The 20,608-nt window shown below is 35.5% G+C and overlaps 2 protein-coding genes across 2 annotated transcripts; one reads left to right on the forward strand and one right to left on the reverse strand.

The window, feature by feature from the left end:
* Nucleotides 1-7,022: 7,022 nt before the first annotated feature.
* LOC106135877 (uncharacterized) lies at nucleotides 7,023-8,114 on the forward strand. The gene is made up of 4 exons (XM_060952351.1): nucleotides 7,023-7,055; nucleotides 7,194-7,289; nucleotides 7,648-7,799; nucleotides 7,944-8,114. Exons 1-4 carry the CDS (start codon nucleotides 7,028-7,030, stop codon nucleotides 8,112-8,114), a joined length of 447 nt encoding a protein of 148 aa, XP_060808334.1. The 5' UTR covers nucleotides 7,023-7,027.
* Nucleotides 8,115-12,670: 4,556 nt separating this feature from the next.
* On the reverse strand, nucleotides 12,671-20,115 carry LOC106140865 (zinc finger protein 761). The gene is made up of 8 exons (XM_060952456.1): nucleotides 19,847-20,115; nucleotides 18,687-18,809; nucleotides 17,442-18,161; nucleotides 16,689-16,774; nucleotides 15,399-15,533; nucleotides 14,581-14,691; nucleotides 14,007-14,100; nucleotides 12,671-12,843 (listed from the first exon to the last, which is right to left on the reverse strand). The coding sequence occupies exons 1-8, from the start codon at nucleotides 19,964-19,966 to the stop codon at nucleotides 12,793-12,795; spliced, it is 1,440 nt and encodes a 479-aa protein (XP_060808439.1). The 5' UTR covers nucleotides 19,967-20,115; the 3' UTR covers nucleotides 12,671-12,792.
* Nucleotides 20,116-20,608: the final 493 nt, after the last annotated feature.

A 20,608-nucleotide genomic window follows, 5' to 3' on the forward strand; every position in this document is an offset into this window, starting at 1 on the left:
GCGCTGTGAGCATTCGCGGCACCCATCTTGCACTGACCTTTGACAAATTCAGACGCTCATGAAGGATAGTGTGAATAGTACCTACGGATAGCTTAGTCCTTTCTGATAATATTTTCACTCTTACACGGGCATCTTCGAGTACAAGTTTCTCGACTAATTTGACGTTTTCTTCAGTAGCGGCACTAACCGGCCCACCGGCACGGGGATCGTCTTCAATGCTCTCTCTACCCCGTTTAAATTCACTTGACCACTTCTGAATTGTAGATAATGAAGGCGCAGAATCTTGGTAAACAGCCACCATTTCTTCGTGAATTACTTTTTGAGTTTTTCCTTGTTTTGTGAGGAATTTTATCACAGCGCGATGCTCGATTTTTTTCATCGTTGTCGAATCAGTCATCTAAATTGTCTTCTCGCAATGATATCTTGAATACTAACGGTGACAATTAAATAATTTTTTTTATGTATACTCTCAAAGAGTATTATTACTTAGTGAGATAATTTAATTACCCTTAACATTAGTATATCACCTCAATACCGAGAATACATTGAACGCCCCTCGTAATTAAGTAGTGGGGCGCGTCACTTCAGCTTAGACAATCCTACCTTTCTGTGCTGACTGTACTAAAGATAATGATTCCAAATGATTAATTGTTTATTTTTTAAATTTACTTAGTTACCTACAAAAAAGTGCCATTTAATGTTAAGACTGATTGTTAATTAATAATCATATAATTACATTTAAGTAGAAGAGAAAAATTTTGTTGACAGTTTAAGTACTTTTTTTTAAATTTTATTATATATAATTAAAACATAATATTTGTGTTTTATTTAATCACAAAAATACCCAAAAATATAAACACGAATAAATATGTATGGTCTTTGTTATTTATAAATTTATTGAAATAATTTCGACATTCACCAGGTCAGAGGTCAGACCCACCCCAACGTCCGTGTAACACTTTTCCACCCCCAGGACGCCGGGTTAAAAATCACTGACAGAAGAAGATGTACTAATCATGTAGATTTCTCAGAAAATTATGCATCAAAATACGCTCAAAAAATTCAGCTGTAGCGGCCAATACGATGTGTCAGCACGACCCAGTTTATATTTAGGGTGGACCAAAAGTCCGTTAACATTTGAATCGGTTGCCGCGTCTAGAAGCGGCGGCGGAGGGGGTAGGAGGGCATTGCAAGACCGACCAATGGGAATTTAGTACAATAGCGTCGTTCAGCGGTAGTCAACGTGCATGTTGTGTACGCGAGTACTATCGAAACAACGATTCTGCGATCTTAGCTCAACGAAAGTTTTGCAATTATTACAAGATACGACACAAAAATCACGCTCCATCTGATGTGTTAATTAAAAAATGGGTGCTCAAGTTTGAGACGACGGGTTCAACAATGGATTTACCTCGATCTGGCCGGCCTAGAACCTCGAGGGACCCAGAAAACGGGGAGCGAGTAAAATCGTCTGTTCGTGATCAACCTGGACTTTCATCTCGAAAGCGGTCTGCTGTCCTTAACGTGCCAAGAACATCATTAAACCGTATTCTCAAGAAAGGTTTACGTCTACATCCCTATAAAATCCAAATGGTGCAGGAGTTAAGACCTCCAGACCATGCCTCCAGGTTTGCAGTTTGCAAACGAAATGATAGAGCGGTTCACCAGCTTTACAAATATTTTTTTCTCAGACGAGGCACATTTCCACCTAAATGGGCATGTGAATAGACATAATTATCGTTATTAGTAAAAACGTCATCACAGTTGTGCATCTCATACTTCAAACTTGGTGGTTCATCAAAGACAATGAACTATTAATTGGATTGATTGAAAAGTGCCGAGCAATAGTAGCCTATTTCAAAACAAGCAATAATGCTGCATATAAATTAAAACAGGTTCAAGAACAAATGCAGCTGGAACCCTTAAAACTAAAACAAGATGTCCAGACGAGATGGAATTCAGATTATTATATGCTCGAACGTCTCGATAAGGTCAAGATACCTCTTTCTGCTGCAATCTCTTCATTACTTGGCTGTCCACCTTATATTAATGCTGACGAATGGATCGAGGTGCACGAGTGCCTTTGCGTTTTAAAACCTGTGGAACAAATGACGGGTATTATATCTGGCGAGCAATATCCAACGTTATCCTGCATCGTACCTCTTATTCGAGGCGTACAAACGGCATTAAAAAGTTGCAGTTCTAATTCCGAAGGTTTAGAAGGTTCTTAAAAAAGGTTGTTTAAAAGAGAGACTGTGATAATTAGTGCAAAAATACAGTGATTTTCTTCGCCACAAGTACCAGTTTCATTTTTTTCCATTTCAAACATTTCAGTATCAAACATTTTCGCAAAATTTCCAGTGTAGCTCTCCCGGCTTTTCGGTCCTCCATGTACAGTGTTGAAGATCTTTTTAAAAAAACCAACCGGAATCTCTCTTTCTGCAATATCACGTATGCACTGGAGGCCAGGAATGCCTGGTCTGTTTTACTTCCAAATTCGAAATTCCCTTTACACCTATCTTCGCAAAGGCAATGGGATGAGCCCCTCTGTAGAATTGCACAAGATAATTTACTAGAAACGTCTAGCAATTCTGTGGAACGCGCTCGACTATTGGCCGTAGCGGAGTGGGAATCTGGTCTTTGGTTGCAGGCATTACCATCGGCCAACCTGGGCACGTTGCTTCATGGGGACTCTCCGTCTGGCAACAGCATTGCGTTTAGGTGCGTATTGTACGGTCCCGCATAGTTGTCCTTGCGGGGATACTGTTGACGACTATGGACACCACGGCCTATCATGCCCTAGGAGTGCCGGCCGTTTCCCTAAATGGCCGGCACTCCTAGGGCATGAGAGTGAGATGTGAATTAAGTGATGTAAGGTTTTGGTGCAGTTATAAGGTACCATTTACTCTACAAAGTACGTATTTTATGAAATGATAGTATAGTTAATTATCAAAATGTAGTATCCCCATTTCCATATTAACATGTTATAGTGTATTCAACGATCTTAGAATTTTTATTTTTTTGTTTTATGATTAACAAAACTTGATTTCGAGAAGATTTTGTTGTATTTTGTAACTTGTTAAATACGGGCCCGACGATTAAAAAAGAAAAGAGAAGCTGAAAAAGCTCGCTTAGCGAGAATTAAAAGCGACCCCATCAAATTAGCTGAATACAAAGAAAAACAGAGATTGCAATACTTAAAAAAAAGGAGAAAGGGCAAAGAAAAAATATTAAAGAAATGACAGCTCGAGAGCAACGGTCAACAAGAAAAAACTGGAAAAAATATTCATCAAACTATAGGCGAAAGAAACATAATTTTATACGCGAGAATACTCCATCTACTGAGGATGAAATGCAACTAATTGTTCCTGAAATACCTATTGTTAACGAAGACCGAAGAGAACAAGAAGCAAAAAGAAGAAGCGAAAGACAGAGAAAGCTTCGAAATAAGCAATTAAAAAAGATGGAAGCTACAGTTTTTAAACTCAGAATCAAATTAAATACTCAGCGTCAAAAATATAACATACATACATACATACATAAAAATAAAAAAACAAGCAACTTATATTTTAAGTTTGTGATGTGTCATAAATGATTGTAATAGTACATAGTCTACTTTTTAAAAATATAACGTTTTGATTACAGTTTTGTTTAAAAGAGAGATTGTCATAATTAGTGCAAAAATACAGTGATTTTGAAATCTAATAATATATCTGGAAAGGTAGTAGATAAGTACAAATTATGGAGATTACAAAACAAAGCACTGACATATAAGAAAACTGGACATAACCAAACGAAAAAATGAAAGCCAAAATTAAAGTACAAGAATTGGTTCAGGAATTTTTACAAGATGATGCTAACAGTCGACAAGCATCAGGAAAAAAAGAATTTGTGTCATATACATAGCAAACGAAAAAGAGATATTTAAATGATACACTGAAAAATCTTCATGAGAAGTTTTTGAAAACCGTTCCATTTACTATCAGTTATTCTCTATTTACCAAACTCCGACCGTTTTGGGTGGTGGCCCCTACATTGTCAAACCACGATAATTGTGCTTACACAGTTCACGAAAATATGGACCTTCAACTTATTGCTCTGAAAAAGGCAAATATTTTGACGACAGTGAGCAATTATCAAAGTATGTTAAAAATGCTGAGTTGCAACCGATATTCTGAGAGATGTCTAATAGAGAACATGTGATGAGTGTGAAAACTTTACCTTATGCGGTATTCGATAACACAAAACCGATCTTACTGCAACAGTAAGTAAGAAACATTCCATAATTGACTCAAAAACGAAGAAAGAACGATTTGTAACAAAATTTTTAAAAGAAACACAGGAAATTTTACCCAGAAATCTCATTAAAAAATTTGAAAACGATATGGATAATTCTTTCCGCCATTCTTTTAATATACTACACCAGTACAATAGCATTAAACAATTAAAAGAAACAATTTGTCGGAGAACGATACCATAGTTCACATGGATTTCTCAGAAAATTTTTGCACTAAATACCTACATCCTACAACCAGGAAATCCAGTCCTTTCATTACGGAAGTTCGCGCACCTATGTCATCTAACTTGTTTCATAATGCCGGTGCAATTTGGGCTCATCTAAAACCTGTGAATAGAATAGAATAGAATAGATTTATTTTCAAAATTGGATACAAGGTATCACTTATTGACGTCACATAACTTAAATCTAATTATAACTACTACCGCTTCCAAAGCGCATGTGTAGAAGAAGCGGCGGAACAAACTACACTGCAGCATTTTCATAGGACGTCAATTTACAAATATAGATCTCTTAAATCAAAATCGTGGACGAATGCACATTGTCTACTTTAAAAAACATGTATGAATGTAGAACTGATTATGTCAATACGAATATTTCGTCAAATAATGTGCTGGCATCACTACCATCAAATATCGAAAACATTCACTTTCTCAGCGATGGGCCTGTAACACAATATATATATATATCTATATTAATAATTTCGTCAAGGGGTACGGTAGACTCGATCGAAACCTTATATGAATAACAAAACATAAAAAAATATTGATTTCGAGTCGACAACACATATCCGCAAAATTCGGATTATGGAGTATTTCGTTAAATTCTAATGGCACTGATAAACAAACCATAAACCACAGTCGCCATCTTGGGTAGTTAATAAACGTTCCGTTTCATACGCCTCGCCTTCAACACATCACGTGCGTCGTCGCGCCAAGGAAGTAACCTACACAAAGAACTGTTACTCATGGGACAGTGTAAAACGAAACGTCATGCGTTCCGTTTCATACGCCTCGCCTTCAACACATCGCGTGCATCGTCGCGCCAAAGAAGTATACAAAGAACTGTTACTACTCATGGGACAGTGTAAAACGAAACGTCATGCCGGAAACATTGAGTGAATGAAGCTAGGAATGGAGTGAATCTTATCAAAATATAGTTTTCTTCAGTCGTTGACGTTTCGCGAAAATATTGTTTTTGACACATTTTTATGATATAAACACAAGACATAAACACTACCTCCCCAACCGGTCCCAAAAAAGCAAACGGAACAACTCCCACTCCTCTAGACCGATATCTCTCCAATTCAAATCATGAGGAAGTCTAGGGCAACTACCAGTCTAGAAAAGATCCGGCTAGGGGTGGAGCAGAGCAGAACGGAACTGATACGGGAATACTCTGCAGAAGACCCTCTTATGGTGGTAATGGACGGGATAAATTTTGTAGATATCATTTTAAAAGATCAAGAAGCGGTAAAACAATTCAACAGGTGTAAAGCTAGTGTCCTCACAGAGGCGATAAGAAGTTACATGAAGACATATCTTGAAGAGAAAGTAAAAGGAGCCACAAAATCAGGAGCTACTGACCAGAATCTGTTCTCCCGTCTCCAGAGAGAGAATACAGGTGAGTCCGTACCTGGTTCCGTTTCCAAAGGGGTTGACTTTTGTGTAGCTCCCGCGGCTACTCAAGAAGTCGACATAGACATGCGACCAGATAAACTATCGGATGAGATGGACTGCCAAGAAGAGTATCAGGATCCCGAGAATAACGATGAGGGCCTTGTCGGCGACCCCTATTTAAGATTTATACAAGACGAAGATGAGGAGACGGAATTTCATCGAAAGTTTCCCAACCTTCCTAGGGTGCATTGTCCCAGGAGGTTGTTCGTCTGGACGTTGAGGCCCCTTTACATCAACAGCCTGTATGAAACAAACCCAGAAGCATTTCCTGCTAGCTGGGATTCCTTAAAAATCTCGGACCCCATACAGGCGTGGAACTCATTCAATCAAACCTATATTAAATATGCTAATGCCCACTGGGCACAACAGGGCCTTAATATACATTCATCTGAAACGGCCGTTGATTTTTATAACGTTCAAGCCCTTAAAAGTGAGATCATTCAAGCCATCAAAGAGAACTTGCCAGCTCGGACCATGCCTTCCACAAGCACCCAACCCGTTACTGAGGACCTAGTAGGTATTATCAATAAGAGCACCCAGAAAATCGAGGAAGTTCATCGTTGTCTTGTCTCAGAGCTTACTAAAATTAAGAGACGGGACGTCTGCCCTCCGCTACCACCCAGCACAATGCAACCATCCTTATCCCTTCAACCTGCCTCAAGACCCCGGTCTCCTATCATCAGAAGCCATAGTCCCCAGCATAATCTTCACGAGGAGTGGGACCTGTAATATCAAGGATAAAAACATCAATTTACTCAACACAACCACAGCTAAAATCACAGTTTTTATGATAGGTAGGTACTCTTTGTAATGTATATATTTTTGCTGTTGCATTGCCAAAGAAATTAAAGTAATTTGAACTGCATTTCATAGTGATTTACTTTGTTTGAATTATACATCATGCCGAAAATCGTAAGTATTTCATAAAATCTGTCATTGGTCGTGTCTTTTGACTTCGTTTAGTCTTTTGTTTTTGTTGATACCTATATCATTTTGTTAACAGCCGAATCTCCTTGCATTTGGTAAACATTGTCACAATTGTGGAAAGTGGATGCAGCGAAGGGCTCTTCGTAAAGATGGTGAGTAGTATTTTAGTAGGTATGTAGGCAGGTTGTGTTTTTAAGTGAATTTTGTTATGTTTTCTTTCTGAGGTGTGAATTGTAAGATTTTCTGCCTTCAAATAAAATAAGTACCTAACTATACTTATTTACTTCCAGTGACATGCAATTTTTGTAATGACAAAATATTTGCAAGAAACTGCAAGCAAATGCAAATGTGCAGTCGATGTGTGGAATGCGACAACATTATACTCGGTAAGCTGCTCAATATTTTTCTCTATAACCCGACAAATAATAATAAATGATCACATGCATAGCCTGTGTTGAGTTGTCATGAACACATACAGAAACACACAACTTTCTTTCCGTTTTTCTTGATAATGGAATGGACCCCTTCATGCACAAGTTCAACTTGAACTTGGCTGGTTCTTATTATACAAGCCCAACAGTAGGATAAAAAGTAAGTCCTGAAGGTCTATTCTATCTTTGTACCAAATTTCATCAAAATCGGTCCAGTAGTTTTTGAGTTTATTTGTTACAAACATACAAAAATACAAATCTTTTCTCTTTATAATAGGTATGGATGGATTAATTATATAATATATTTTTGCAGATAATTTCAATTATTGTGAGTGTTGTGGCCTAGAAACAATTAGGCAGTTAAGAAGAACCAAGGCTCGGGCACTTTCAAACCTATTTCCAAAACAAACAAATACAATACAACCTGGAATTTGTAAATCCCAAGACTTATTTGATGACTTTCAGGTAAGTTACTGGTGCAGATCACAGTACAGTAAAATGAAAAATAATACTTATTACTAGATAGAGGTGTGAGGATATACCTACATAAATACACAATACTTATTGTTAATTGAATATTTATTTAATATAAGTATTTTCTCCTTTAAGGTCGATAACGAAGAGTTGACGCTAATCGAACAGTCACTGACTGATGATGTTTCTTCGGACAACGAGAAAAAACAAGAATCAATGCTGTCAGCCAGCAGTGATTTTATTTCTTTAGAAGAAGAGGAGAAAGAAAACATATCAAATGGCGGGCAGACCACCGAAGAAACGTAAATATTCAAGTAGGTGTAGTACAGAACATCAGCCCCCCAGGACTAACTATGTACACCTATTTCCAAAACAAACAAATACAATACAACCTGGAATTTGTAAATCCCAAGACTTATTTGATGACTTTCAGGTAAGTTACTGGTGCAGATCACAGTACAGTAAAATGAAAAATAATACTTATTACTAGATAGAGGTGTGAGGATATACCTACATAAATACACAATACTTATTGTTAATTGAATATTTATTTAATATTAGTATTTTCTCCTTTAAGGTCGATAACGAAGATTTGACGCTAATCGAACAGTCACTGACTGATGATGTTTCTTCGGACAACGAGAAAAAACAAGAATCAATGCTGTCAGCCAGCAGTGATTTTATTTCTTTAGAAGAAGAGGAGAAAGAAAACATATCAAAAAAAAACGATGATTGTTTTCAATTGAACGACCAAGTTGTCGAAAAAATCCCCGGCCTGCTTAAAATTTATGAGAGTTCTGACGCTGTGGTTGAGGACGATCATAATGATGTTTTAAACTATCCTGTAGAATACCTAAATTCTATAACGCCTGCAGGACTACCACCACACATTCTAAAATTAAAAGTTGGTTGTATAGTAATGCTTTTGAGAAATTTAAACCCGACTATTGGGTTGTGCAACGGAACCCGCCTTATTGTTAGAGCGTTAGCTTCACGTGTCATTGATGCCGAAATTATTTGTGGTAGCCATGTGGGAACCAGATAGGTATTCATTGTGTTTACACAATGAACGAAGCTATACGAATCTATACCCTGCTTATACCTTTGATATTACTTGAGAACCTATGACTACAGAAATATCTACCTACATTTTGCACCTAATTAGTATTATTATGAGTCACATTTCACCCGAGCGAAGCCGGGTTTTCATCTAGTATATATATATATTTTCACATTATATATATATATATACGGGCCCGACGATTAAAAAAGAAAAGAGAAGCTGAAAAAGCTCGCTTAGCGAGAATTAAAAGCGACCCCATCAAATTAGCTGAATACAAAGAAAAACAGAGATTGCAATACTTAAAAAAAAGGAGAAAGGGCAAAGAAAAAATATTAAAGAAATGACAGCTCGAGAGCAACGGTCAACAAGAAAAAACTGGAAAAAATATTCATCAAACTATAGGCGAAAGAAACATAATTTTATACGCGAGAATACTCCATCTACTGAGGATGAAATGCAACTAATTGTTCCTGAAATACCTATTGTTAACGAAGACCGAAGAGAACAAGAAGCAAAAAGAAGAAGCGAAAGACAGAGAAAGCTTCGAAATAAGCAATTAAAAAAGATGGAAGCTACAGTTTTTAAACTCAGAATCAAATTAAATACTCAGCGTCAAAAATATAAACGAGTGAAAAAACGCCAAAAACCAGAATTTACGAAATGAATGAAGATATAACTAAAAAGAAGGAATTAGCGAAGAAAGCTCTTTTCGGAGAAGTTATTTTAATTCAATTAGAAGAAAATTACAGTAACATAAAAAGTCATAAAGAAAAAACAAAGTTTAAACAAGCAACTTATATTTTAAGTTTGTGATGTGTCATAAATGATTGTAATAGTACATAGTCTACTTTTTAAAAATATAACGTTTTGATTACAGTTTTGTTTAAAAGAGAGATTGTCATAATTAGTGCAAAAATACAGTGATTTTGAAATCTAATAATATATCTGGAAAGGTAGTAGATAAGTACAAATTATGGAGATTACAAAACAAAGCACTGACATATAAGAAAACTGGACATAACCAAACGAAAAAATGAAAGCCAAAATTAAAGTACAAGAATTGGTTCAGGAATTTTTACAAGATGATGCTAACAGTCGACAAGCATCAGGAAAAAAAGAATTTGTGTCATATACATAGCAAACGAAAAAGAGATATTTAAATGATACACTGAAAAATCTTCATGAGAAGTTTTTGAAAACCGTTCCATTTACTATCAGTTATTCTCTATTTACCAAACTCCGACCGTTTTGGGTGGTGGCCCCTACATTGTCAAACCACGATAATTGTGCTTACACAGTTCACGAAAATATGGACCTTCAACTTATTGCTCTGAAAAAGGCAAATATTTTGACGACAGTGAGCAATTATCAAAGTATGTTAAAAATGCTGAGTTGCAACCGATATTCTGAGAGATGTCTAATAGAGAACATGTGATGAGTGTGAAAACTTTACCTTATGCGGTATTCGATAACACAAAACCGATCTTACTGCAACAGTAAGTAAGAAACATTCCATAATTGACTCAAAAACGAAGAAAGAACGATATGTAACAAAATTTTTAAAAGAAACACAGGAAATTTTACCCAGAAATCTCATTAAAAAATTTGAAAACGATATGGATAATTCTTTCCGCCATTCTTTTAATATACTACACCAGTACAATAGCATTAAACAATTAAAAGAAACAATTTGTCGGAGAACGATACCATAGTTCACATGGATTTCTCAGAAAATTTTTGCACTAAATACCTACATCCTACAACCAGGAAATCCAGTCCTTTCATTACGGAAGTTCGCCCACCTATGTCATCTAACTTGTTTCATAATGCCGGTGCAATTTGGGCTCATCTAAAACCTGTGAATAGAATAGAATAGAATAGATTTATTTTCAAAATTGGATACAAGGTATCACTTATTGACGTCACATAACTTAAATCTAATTATAACTACTACCGCTTCCAAAGCGCATGTGTAGAAGAAGCGGCGGAACAAACTACACTGCAGCATTTTCATAGGACGTCAATTTACAAATATAGATCTCTTAAATCAAAATCGTGGACGAATGCACATTGTCTACTTTAAAAAACATGTATGAATGTAGAACTGATTATGTCAATACGAATATTTCGTCAAATAATGTGCTGGCATCACTACCATCAAATATCGAAAACATTCACTTTCTCAGCGATGGGCCTGTAACACAATATATATATATATATATATATATATATATATATATATATATATATATATATATATATATATATATATATATATATATATATATATATATATCGACATACAACCACTGGGTATAAAGATACCTTGTAAATTCTTTGTGTTCTTGTAGGATTTTAGGTCATATAGGATTATACTATAATCTGTTCGACAAACTACATATATGATTATTTTAGAAATCAAAATTATCTTTAATCATTATAGAATAATAATTCTGATATCTAATTTTATCACATATTTTGTCGAAAAAAGCGACCAGCGAGATGGCAAGTGACAGATACAATTAAAAAAAAAATAACATACTGTGCCCATCCCACGTGTGGGAAATGGGAAAGACAAAGAAGATAACATATTGTCATTTAACAATAAACATTAACGCTATTCAACTCGATAGTAAAACGTACAAGTCAAAAAACAATTGATTAAACTTACTGTAGCGAAATGAAGGCACTTTCATTCATTCCTGCTACAGTAAGTTGAAGAATATGTTTTTTGACAAATAATTATAAGCGTATTTTCATTATTGATTCATAGAATTTGACAAATAAAGATTTGTTAAATTCTATGAACCAATAATGAATTTTTAATGAGTTTTTTGAATCCTCGGATGAAAACTGACGAAAAAAGAAATCCATAATAAATATGAATAAAACAAAACCAGCTCACACAAGACCGATACATACAGATTCACGACCACAAAAATTACAGTAAACATACGTGTTACATAATACTAATTCAACTATAAACATCAATACCCAAGCAAATCAGAAAAAGTTCGATTTGAACCCGTGACCTTCTGTGTCACAGACAAGGGCAATAACTGTTACGAGATATTAAGTCAACTATAAACATCTAAGATTCAAGCAAATCAAAAAAAGTTCGATTTGAAGCCGGGGCCTTTTGTGTCACAGACAAACGCACTACCGCAACGCCCACAAATAGTACCAAGGGAATAGTTTTTAGTATACCGTACCTAAAAGCTAAAAAAGGGACCCTATTACTAACCCTCCGCTGTCTGTGTGTCCGTCTGTTTGTCACTAGGTTGTATCTCATAAACCGTGATAACCTAGAAAGCTGAAATTATCACATATTATTTATATATTAACAAAAAATCCAAAAAATTTAAAATATTATGAGTTCCCTATTTTTTCGCTCAATATAAATAACGGTAATAGGTAGACGCTTGAAATTTTCACATACTATATTGACATATAATATTACTTTTCAAAATAAATAATTAAATAACAATAAAGCACTTTTAAAAGGGGGTCTTCCATACAACAAACGTAACGAAATAAAAGACATTCCTTAAAATAGAAGTGACATTTCTTAAGTTATATTTTTATTGTATAGGACTCAACAAATATCCTTCAAATGCCTAGTAGGTAGGTAACCAAATTTTAAAAGCTGACCACGCGACTTAATTCAAGTAGAAGAGTTCTTTATACCGTTGTATTTTTTATATAATTACAGTATTACCTACCCACTTTTGTAAAATTTACATCGTGCTTCCCGGCACCGATACAAAAAAGAATGGGACCACTCCATCTCTTTCCCATGGATGTCGTAAAAGGCGACTAAGGGATGGGCTTACAAACTTGGGTTTCTTCTTTTAAGGCGATGGGCTAGCAACCTACATATATCTCATCCGCTGGTGTCACGTGACTTCAATATACGAATCTTTACTCCTCTTCCTCTGTATGCATACTTTCCAATTGACGGATTTTCTTTGCCTGTAAGAAAAAAAAATACATGTGAAATACGACTATCCGTTCTTACGTATTTAAATACATACATACATATAATCACGTCTATATCCATTCCGAGGTAGACAGAGCCAACAGTCTTGTTAATACTGATAGGCCACGTTCAGCTATTTGGCTTTAAGATAGAATTGAGATTCAAATAGAGACAGGTTGCTAGCCCATCGCCTAAAAGAAGAATCCCAAGTTTATAAGACTACCTCTTAGTCGCCTTTTACGACATCCATGGGAAAGAGAGTGGTCCTATTCTTTTTTTGTATTGGTTCCGGGAACCACACGGCACACGTATTTAAACCCTCCGTGGAACAAGTTAGTGTACAGTGAGTGTGTGACTGAATAAGTAGCTGGCTGACGACGGGCAAGACACAGCTTTAACCACTGGGCTTAGAGAATTAAAATTTGGCTTCTAAGTTCCTTATACAGTCTACGAATGAAAAAAGGAAGGATTTCCTGAAATTCCAGCGGGAACGGTAACTAACGGGATTTTTCGTTTTATAATTAATAGAAAAGAATAGAATAGCTTTTTTTTTTCAAAATTGTATACAAGGTATCACTTATTGACGTCACATCACTGAAATGTAATTATAACTACTACTGCTAAGTAATATTTTGACAATGAATATTTTCTCTTTAAAATATAAGAATAAAAAGAGATCAATTTCATCCAAATAACAACGAATACTTATCAACCCGATAAAAACTATAGTTTCCGTGAGATTTGCGAAAAAACCCGTTTTCTATTGTAGGTAGCGCTATGATTGCGCCTGTCGGTGGCGCTAAATTCGCGCGAGTAGGTGCCGCTAAATCCGCGCCGGCTAAGCTGCGGGTAAAATAAAACTTCAACAACATAATGGATAAGACGTGTGGTTCCCGGCACCAATACAAAAAAGAATAGGACCACTCCATCTCTTTCCCATGGATGTCGTAAAAGGCGATAAAGGGATAGGCATAGAAACATGGAATTTTACTATTAGGCGATGGTCTAACAACCTGCCACTATTTGAATCTCAATTCTATCTTAAAGCCAAATAGCTGAACGCGGCCTAACAGTCTTTTCATGACTGTTGGCTCTGTCTACCCCGCAATGGAAATAGACTTAATAATATATGAATGTATGAAGCTATAAAACTCACCGTAAAGTCGTGCACGTTCTTCAAATGATGTTGGAAACTCTTCTTGTTCATAAAGCTCTTCTTACAAATATCACATTGGATGCCTTTGTGCAATCTGAAATGAAAAAAACTATTTGACAAACGCCAAAACCGCAATAAAAAAAAGAAAACATTCAATTTTTTATTTATTACTAGCTGTCCCGGCAAACGTTGTTTCGCCATATAAATAATTATTAAGTTATTTCTAGTTAAAAAAAATGTTAAAGGTCTATATCCCTTACGGGGTAGACAGAGCCAACAGTCTTAGAGACTGAAAGGCCACATTCAGCTGTTTGGCTTAATGATAGAATTAAGATTCAAATAGTGACAGGTTGCTTGTCCATCTACATCTACAAGAAGAATCCCAAGTTTATAAGCCTATCCCTTGGTCACCTTTTACGACATCCATGGGAAATGAGATTGAGTGATCCTATTGTATTTTATATTGGTGCCGGGAACCTAACGGCACCTATGTATGTATGTATGCATGTATGTATGTATGTATGTATGTATGTATGTATGTATGTATGTATGTATGTGTGTTTTAAATACTTACTGCTCGTGCAACTTCCTGTTGCTGTCTTTAGCGAAAGTCTTCGTGCAATATTTACAAGTATACTTCACTTGATGTATAGTCTTCTTGTGGTGGCCAAGGAGGCTTTCTAAGCTGCAATAAAAAAAAATTATAACCTTAAATAAATTTGTATATAGGGGACAAATCCTGGTAAATGTCCAGATAGATGATTCCGGATTCACGCGTCGCATCAGACTATTGATATCCATTCATGTATTCTTTTAACACGGGTTCTTCCAAAAATCAACGAAATGGCGGGAAACGCACACAAGTGTCAATGTCAAATCGAAATGACAGCCACTCAAGTGACGGAAAGCCGGTAAAAATAATTAGGCGAGTGGACATTGTATTAGAGATCTAACTAGCTCAACGATACTATCCTACTAATATTATAAATGCGAAAGTTTGTGAGTATGTCAAGATGTCAGTATGGATGTTTCTTACTCTTTCACGCAAAAACTACTGAACCGATTACGATGAGATTTGGTATGTAGGTAGTAAGACCCAGAATAACATATAGGCTACTTTTTATCTCGGAGTTCCCGCGGGATTGATAGGGTTTCTATGCGGACATAGTCGCGGGCGGCCTCTAGTATTTTATAATAAACACTTATATAGATGAACATCCAAGACCCACGACAATCTGAGAAAGCTGTCTTCAATTCGAACCCGGGACCTCCAGTGGCACAGACAATTAATAAATATAATATAATGTTGCCTATGTTTGCTATATATATATTATATAATGTCATAAAAAAAAAAACAAATTAACATTTAAATTAAATTAATATATAACTTACGCAAACTTTTGATCGCATTCGTCGCAAAAGAACCAAATTGGATACTTCTTGGACCGGCACTCGTTCTTATCCTGATGCGCTTTGAGGAACCGCAGAAATCTGCTGGTGTAACCGCAGACGGTGCAGTGGAACGCCCTGGCAATACAAAAGAAACGATGGTCAAGGTCTTAATAAGATATACTAGTTACTGACATGAGTCTTCTTCTGACATGAGAGAGTGCCATGTGGTTCCCGGCACCAATACAAAAACGAATAGGACCACTTCAATCTCTATCAAATGGATGTCGTAAAGGCGACTAAGGGATAGGCTTACAAACTTGAGATTCTTTTTTAAGGTAATGGGTTAGCAACCTGCCGCTATTTGAATCTCAATTCTATCATTAAGCCAAATAGCTGAACGTGGCTTATCAGTCTTTTCAAGACTGTTGGCTCTGTCTACCCCGCAAGGGATATAGACGTGACCATATGTGTGTATGTAGAGTCCTCTTCCTCTTGGCTTTAGTCCCGGTTGCATCCCCACCTGGAGCCCTGTTAATGCCTTTGACCATGGATACTAGATTGTGTGAGTCAGGTTTTTACACGAAGCGACTCACATCTGACCTCCGCAACCTTTGCAGGTAAACCTTACCCGTATTAAATCCATGGTTATACATCCAGTTGCCTGAATGTGCAGGGTTTAACGATGTTTTCCCTCACCGTAAGAGCATCGGTTAGTTATCAAACTAATGTACATAACTTCGAGAATAGTCATTGGTGCATGGCCGCGGTAGGATTCGAATTCTCCCTTAATTCGAACGGTCCCTTACGGAATAGACCACTGACGCGCTTAACCCAGACCTTCCAGAACTTATGTAGTAAGTGTGAAGGGATAGTGGTAAATGGCAAGATGTCTCTGCCTACTCCTCCGGGAAAGTGGCGTAATTTTATTTATATGTATTATGGAAAGGTAACATCTGTTTTAATATTATAAAGCTGAAATGTTTGTTTGTTTGTTTATTTGAACGTACTAATCTCAGGAACTACTGGTTCGAATTGAAAAATTATTTTTGTGTTGAATAGACCATTTATAGAGGAAGGCTTTAGGCTATATAACATCACGCTGCAACTTAAAGGAGCGAAGAAATAATGGAAAACGTAAAAAACCGGGGAAAATTATTCACCCTTGAGGGCTTCAATGATGTCTAAAATAACTATTCCACGCGGATGAAGTCGCGGGCATAGCTACTACATAAATAAAAACACGCCTCTTTTTCGGAGCGATAGGAAGACTACTACTGGAATACTCCTTACATGAAATGGTGTTGATAATGTTCCATAGCTGTTTTCCTATCAGCAAATCTCTGTTCACATATAGTGCAACATTCCAGTCCCTGTTTCTGCAAAATAAAAAGGATTTTAAGAAAACAATTGAAATATCCTATCACTTGTCCAGCTAAACTATAATAAACATAGAAATAAAGAGGAAAGTAATAAATTTACATTAATTTCCCCAGTATTTAGGAGGTCAAGAGTACCCGAAACCGCCGAGCTTGCATGAAGAGAGTTATGAATGTGGATGAAGCGAAGGAAGTATGCACAGATCGTGGCAAGTGGAAAGATGTTGTCTCTGCCTGTCCCTCTGGGAAAAAGGCGTGATTTTATGTATCAATGTATTTAGAAAATACAAAGAAAGCGACAAAACTGTGTCAGAGGCGGCGATAATAAAATCGGCACATAAAGTATTGCCATGTTATTAACATTTGGTAATACCAACATTTCTAAGAGGTGATAGCTGAAAATTAGCATTTCAGTGCAGAAAGATAACAAAATTTTGACTATTTCGACTAGTTACCTACCACACATGCGTTAGTTAAGGATTTGTTTTTGTCTAATTTATTTTATGTCTGGAGCACTGTTAAATAAATGTTTAACAATCTAAATAAACAATTTAACAAGTCATTTTTTTTATTATTCTCTAGAAAGTAACCGATAAATGGAACATACAAAAGCTTCCCAACATTACTTACAAGTCAATAGAATGCATTAAACTAAGGAAAAACATACCTCATCATGTTTCTCCAAGTGATCAGTATATTGATTTACATTATCATAACCGTACACACATTTCTCGCATTTGAAATAGGCGTTCTTGTAACAATTGTTCTCTCTCTCCCTATCCAACATCTCTTCCATCTCTTCCCTACTTATCTTCTTCCTGGAAACATTCTTATACGGGTTCAAGATCTTGCCCCTTGGTACATCAAATACTTTGTGGTTAGATTGTAAAGCAATAAACGAATCTTCATTTTCATTAACCCCGTGATCTGACTCGCTCACTTCAGCTGTTGCGACTAAATTGTTCTCCTTCTTAACCTTGAGATCTTGCAGAAACGCTTCTAACGTGTTCTCTATGATTTTATTTGTTTCTTCATCATCAATCTCAAAGTTCACTGGTAATTTCTGTAATATATCATCATCATTTTCGTCTTGATACTCCATTGGGTCGTCTTCACACTGTGAACTCAGTTCTGTTTGACTGTTTAGACGATTCCTAATAGACCCGCCATCTGTTGAATAATTATCATCGTCTATAACATCTTTGTATTGTACCTCCTCATATAATGTGTTGTTGATGTAATTATTTTCAAAATCTTCAGTTTCTTTCATCAATTCGTCATTTTCGTCACTCTGAATCTGAATTCGGCTGGACTGGTCCTCCATAACTATTTTCACACCATCAACCATTTGTTCCCATTTTAGATTGGAGAATGATTTGATTGAAGTCTGTGGAATATTAACTTAATTTAAAACTACAACAGCTTATTGACAAAAAGTGTAACCCTTACAGATTTGTCATGTCTGTCTGTTAGTCGTATGTTTAAGGTTAAAATTAAAAAAGAGGATGTTTTTAATTTTGCAATACAATTTTAAAACAAAATTGCTTAGGCAATGTGCACTCCAGTGCATCTCTTTGCCTAAGCAATTTTCACAATAATTTTTTTTTTTTTTTTTAATCTGTATAATAGAATTCAAATTGAAAATTGATTTAAACAAAATTGTTTGTGATACAGAATGATTAAGATGAAAATATTGTTTCTTTTTTTCTATTTAAAATTATTTATGTAGGTATGTTTTAAAATATATGTAATTTGATATCATCAAAAAGTAAAAATTTGCCTAATGAGGCTGAAGGCTTTTTCCTCAAGAATATGTTTTGTACAGTGGTGTCCACCTCTCTAACACCAGTGTTATGAAATTACTAAAAATTTAAACTCCTGGGCCCACACTGCTTTCACCAAAAATACTCACCAACTGCCCTTCCAGAAATTTTGTGAACATCTTCTGGGCCTCCGACGCCTTTTGCCTGAATTTGACAAACTTCCTCATAGTCGTGCTGCATTCCCAACATATTCTATTTTCGTTGATATCCAACTAGAAAATTTATAACATTTTTAATATAGTCATCATATCTATAATGCTTGATTCAGTTTTGTCCCCACCCTGGGATGTAGCCTGGAGTCCTAATGCCCAGTTGCAACAATAATACTTTGGGGCCTGGGACCTGCTTTCCTACATTGTGTCATGAAGCAAGGTAAAAAAGGAAAAATATTTTACTGATTTTAAACTGTGGCATTGCATTATATATATTTTTAAATAATACAGGTATTACATTATATAATATATGGCATTTAATACTTTAGTATTATTTATAAACAAAAATACTTGACTGGAATAGCAAAAACCGAATCACCAAAAAAAAGCATGTAAATAAATATACAGTATAAAAGGCAGCATTATTGAAAATGCATCCTCTCATAGGCTATCTCTCTCTCTTTCTATCAGGCTATCTCTCTCTCTTTCTATCATCACTTGAGTTATGGTGAGTGGCTTAAAATTTAAAAAAAAATTATAAGTGGTAAGGCACACTTAAAATATTGTACAATATAATTTTAAGTGGCAACTTATGATTCCAAATTGTATGCATTATTTTAGTCTACAGTGATGTAAGATGTAACTGAAAATCTTTTATTATGATGGACCTACAAAATTTCCCCTTGGAGACTTCTTCCTCCTGGCTTTAGTCCTGGTTGCATCCTTACTTCTTTAAAGAGAAGCCCAAGGTATGCCTTTGATCTTTGACCTTTGGGGATTGGGAGTCAGGTTTTTACACGTAGCAACTCCCATCTGAACGCCGCAAACTTTGCAACATCACAATAAACCATTGTGATGAAATCTGCACATCTTACCACATTTATAATATTAAAACTGTCAGTAGCTTTAACATGGTACCTATTTAGTTTGGATATACTGGATACATGAGCCAAAGGCAGGCGTAATTGATTTGCTTATTATAAGATAGGGTAGCTCTACATAACCTATAATTGTCCGGATTAAAAAAGAATAAATACATTGTTTATAATATACCTACCATATTTTTAAAAAATCCTATAATTTCAGAGTGTACTTACTTGTAAATCAGGTAATAATTCTTGAATTTGTTGAATGTCTTTTAAGTGTTGTAATTCACGATCACTTGCGAGGCAAGTAACGCAGACGATGTCATTAAGATATAGTTTCAATTCTTCCATATTAAAATGTTTGGACTACAAAAAATTACCAAATTTATATTACAGATAAAACGAAGCTCAACAATTTGAATTAAAATAAAAGTAAGTAGGACGCTACGCCATTCGCTTTTACTGACAGTGTTGCCTTCTTGATCAGTCAGGTGAATTTGCGATAAAAGTTTTATTGCAACGCAATACATAGGTAATATCTACATTTGTCTTTTAAGCAAATAGGATTTTAACCATTTTAGGTAGTACATTCTTTTTAGGCATTGACATTCATTAATTGATTGTTTTCAGCATGGAAAATTTATTGATAAGTTATCAATTTTTTTTTTAATTCTTGAATAATTTCAATTTTCTTAAAAAAAAATAAACATTAGACGAAAGTTTTGGAATTACAATGAAAATAATAAATAATACGTGGTACAACGAAATCCCCTGAAAATTTGAATTAAAATAAAAGTAAGTAGGACGCTACGCCATTCGCTTTTACTGACGGTGTTGCCTTCTTGATCAGTCAGGTGAATTTGCGATAAAAGTTTTATTGCAACGCAATACATAGGTATTATCTACATTTGTCTTTTAAGCAAATAGGATTTTAACCATTTTAGGTAGTACATTGTTTTAAGGCATTGACATTCATTAATTGATTATTTTCAG

This window comes from Amyelois transitella, chromosome 28 (genome assembly GCF_032362555.1).
Source record: "Amyelois transitella isolate CPQ chromosome 28, ilAmyTran1.1, whole genome shotgun sequence".
NCBI classification, from domain to species: domain Eukaryota; kingdom Metazoa; phylum Arthropoda; class Insecta; order Lepidoptera; family Pyralidae; genus Amyelois; species Amyelois transitella.